At 37.5% G+C, this 3,452-nt stretch overlaps 1 protein-coding gene across 4 annotated transcripts in view; it reads right to left on the bottom strand.

Annotated features, from left to right (window-relative positions):
- Positions 1-14: 14 nt before the first annotated feature.
- Positions 15-3,452, bottom strand: part of LOC111864045 (transmembrane protein 222) — a 9,040-nt gene continuing 5,602 nt past the window's right edge. The window contains exons 3-4 of one of the 4 annotated variants that reach the window (XM_023851000.2): positions 2,583-2,700; positions 15-419 (exon numbers count right to left, since the gene is read on the bottom strand). In XM_023851000.2, coding sequence (XP_023706768.1) covers positions 349-419; positions 2,583-2,700 — 189 coding nt within the window. In that variant the 3' untranslated portion in view covers positions 15-348. Of the gene's footprint in view, positions 428-2,569; positions 2,701-3,452 lie in introns of all 4 variants that reach the window. The other 3 variants (XM_023850998.2, XM_023850999.2, XM_023851001.2) reach the window with 3 other exon arrangements.

Genomic DNA, 3,452 nt, shown 5'->3' on the forward strand with positions numbered 1-3,452 from the left:
ACTCTAACAATGCATGCGTAGGAGGCAGTGTGACAAACCTAAAGATGTGTTATGGAGAAAGTGTGGATAATTTCTGACTTACCCTCGTATTTTACAACTACAACTGATCAACACTCAGGAGGCTACTAACAGCTGTCAGACTAGATCAGTCGACTCAACCACCTTCTGTCAATGACCACTAGTGTTGAAGCACACAATGGACAGAATAATATTTCATGAAATGCATGTTGACAGACTGTCGTTATAAAGTATATTAATATCATGCCACAGAAATAATGCTTAATGTAATATGTAACTATTACATTAAGCATACACATTCAATTATTTATTTAAAATTAATGAAAGATTTCAAAGCAATGTGTAAATAACTGCTGTAGTGGAGACCACTAAAATGAATGGCACCCAGGTCTTCAGAAAACCTGCAACACTTAAAAAAAAAAAGAGAGAGAGAGAGAGAGAGGGTCAGAGAAACTGTATTATGAATATATGATACAGAGACATCAAAATGAAGTTATTAACACCTGGTATATTGGATTTTTGGACTTCATCCATCGTCCTGGTTTTTAAGGTCCGTTAGACCCAACAGAATAGGTGTTTTCCTTCACCTGAGGACGGAAACAGATCCAGTTTCCGAAACGTCGTGTTTTTATTAGTTATCTTAAAAACCAGGACGATGGATGAAGTCCAAAAATCCAATATACCAGTGTGTTATACACCATCGTCAGAATCCTATAGTAACTACTTCAAGTTATTAAGCCCATACATAATTTATGAAACAAATGAACTGCAAAAATATATCTTATAAATTATTAAATGAGAAAAGAGCAGTTCTAGGATACAGATCAAGTGTGATCATCAAAGTGATGTTCTGAGATTCTCATGGCAGTGACTATGAAGTTTACTGTCTTCTGGGTTATGGTGCCATATAGTCTAGTAGCTCACTATCACCAATTCAAAGATATCCTACTTGGCAGACAGAAGCAGCATGTTCCTCTGAAATGGTGGTACCAGTCTACCTGAGTATGTGGTCTTGCATTGAAGAGTTAAGTCCAGGGTAAAGTTAAAGTTGTCTCTGTGCTTAACTAATTAAGCACTACACCATGAAAGCGTATGGGGGAGTGGATGTATAGAGCCACATTTTCTTGACCTTGGCAGTAGTTGGAGGTGAGTTGTCAGCTTAATGACCTGGCCACTTTAACCCTGGGGAAAGATTCCCTGGTACCCATTGGATAGGAGGTTGGGTGCACCACAGAGACAGTCTGGACAATGTGGAGAAAATTCTTGACCCTACCAGGACTTAAACTCCAAACCCTTGGTGGCAGTGAAATAGTGTTTCTTTCATGCAGTACAGATTTTCCAAAAATAATCCAGATCCTACTGTATTTTCCTAAAACTTCAGCCTCAGCAGGTTAACACATCTATTACTACATGACCATTTTATGAACTTTTCTGCATAGCAGGGTCCATCAATTACAGTATATCCCAAAATTCTCTACTTAAAATGTTTCAACATTTCCAAAATGGCATCTGTCTCTCTTGCTACATGTAGACCAAATTCTCGTTCTCTGGTAAAAAAAAAATATTCTGTCCTGTAAAATTTTACACAGCCTTCTACTCAAAATCTCTGCCACTAACAACTCTCTCCACATCTTTCTCATCAATATGTGAATTAGCAAATAATCATACTTTGAATCTTCACTCTCACTGTATGATTCTAATAAACTTCAATCTTGATCACTGACATCTAAACTTCCAGTCAGTTGCTACTCTGACGCAAAGCTGAACTCTTCATACTGTCAGTGGCCACCATAGTTTTGAGATAGACTCACGTTCAGTACATGAGGCGGAACAATAATAAAATGTCATTCTCTCTTGGAATGAATAAACAATATCAGGCTAGTCTTTTTGCTGTTAATGGACATTTTCAATTACTGAAGTTTTATCAAACTATCACACTTCAAAAAATTGTGCTGTTTCCTTTTCAGGTGATAGGATAAAGTAAGGAAGCCTATTCTGTTGGACTCCTTGGCATAGCTAGTCTCATGCCCAACATAAGAAAACTCTGAAATTACATAATGCTTAGCTTGATAATGCAGTAACAACTTCCAAGCAGCGATGAATGCTTCTATGATAGCATAACAAAGGAGAAGCTCTTGCCATACACGGTTTTTCAAAGTCTGACAATAGTTCAGACACACATTACCCTGATTCCATCCAGCCAAAAAACTCTCTATGAAACCTGAAGCAACAATCATAGCTTCATGGTGGGATAAACAAACTTTGTCACAAAATGAAGAGAGGAATGTTCCTTACCACGATTAGTAGTTATGCAACTTAAATAAACAGTTCAGAGTCTTGCTTTTCAGAGCATACCAAATGCTTAAGTTAGTCACATAACCTATACAGGCCTCATACTGAGCACATCAGATGATTCTGAGGGAGAAACCCTTAATGGCCTTGCATTATTGATATAAGTACCTGCAAAATTAGTATATGGGCACCAACCGTAGAGTGCTGGAGGATTAAATATTCCCTATTCCCATTCAGTAAAGGTTAACACCTGCCTTACCTCACATATCTACCTTTAGCCAGCATCAGGATTGCCAATTTCACCATGTTCCATTTGGTGCTTCCATCATACTGCATCAGGTTCAGGGCCATGGCAACATGCGAGTGGCAGTTGTCACAACACAAGTTATGCTGGAAAAAAGCAAATTACTGCTTTAGATTGTGGTCTTCTGGGTCTGATCACTGTGTAGTCTTGAAGATGGTTCTCAAAATTTTGAAGAAACATGCTGCCTCCATCTACAGGGTAGAAGATAGGGGCAGCATGTTCCTCCAAAATCTTGGTATCTACCCAACTTGATGGTGTTTTAACCCAGATCAAAATCTGAGTCTTTACTGCCATGAAAACCTCAAATCTCATATAAAATTACAGCTTCCCAACTTTTAGTCTGAATGGAGTTCACTTTATGACTGATATGAAATAAAATTAAAGAAACTGTCCATGTGTACATACAGATGCAACCTCTAACTGTAATCTTGATTCTTCACATGGGATACTGACTGTTAGATCCACTGTCTAAACAGAATTAAAGTCCTTGGGTTGAGATACACTTTTAGTGTTGAGGAAAAACCATGCAACCCGTATATCTGAGAGTTCAATGCAAGGATGGCAGGCTGCATTATCCAAAACTAATGGAACATCATGTTTCTGTTGTGTCATCTTTACAGTAAATGGTCTCATTTATACAAACGATTTACCCAAAACTATAAATTATAAAACTGTACCTATATTATTTGCAGACGATACTAGTTTGTTAGTTAAAAGTTCAAACTATGATGAGCTCTGTGTAAATATAAACATGCTTTTCACAGTACAGATGAATGGTTCAAAGTGAACCAACTTTCTATAAATTTTAACAAAACCCACTACATTCAATTTACAGCCT

This window comes from Cryptotermes secundus, unplaced genomic scaffold (genome assembly GCF_002891405.2).
Source record: "Cryptotermes secundus unplaced genomic scaffold, Csec_1.0 scaffold303, whole genome shotgun sequence".
NCBI classification, from domain to species: Eukaryota; Metazoa; Arthropoda; class Insecta; order Blattodea; family Kalotermitidae; genus Cryptotermes; species Cryptotermes secundus.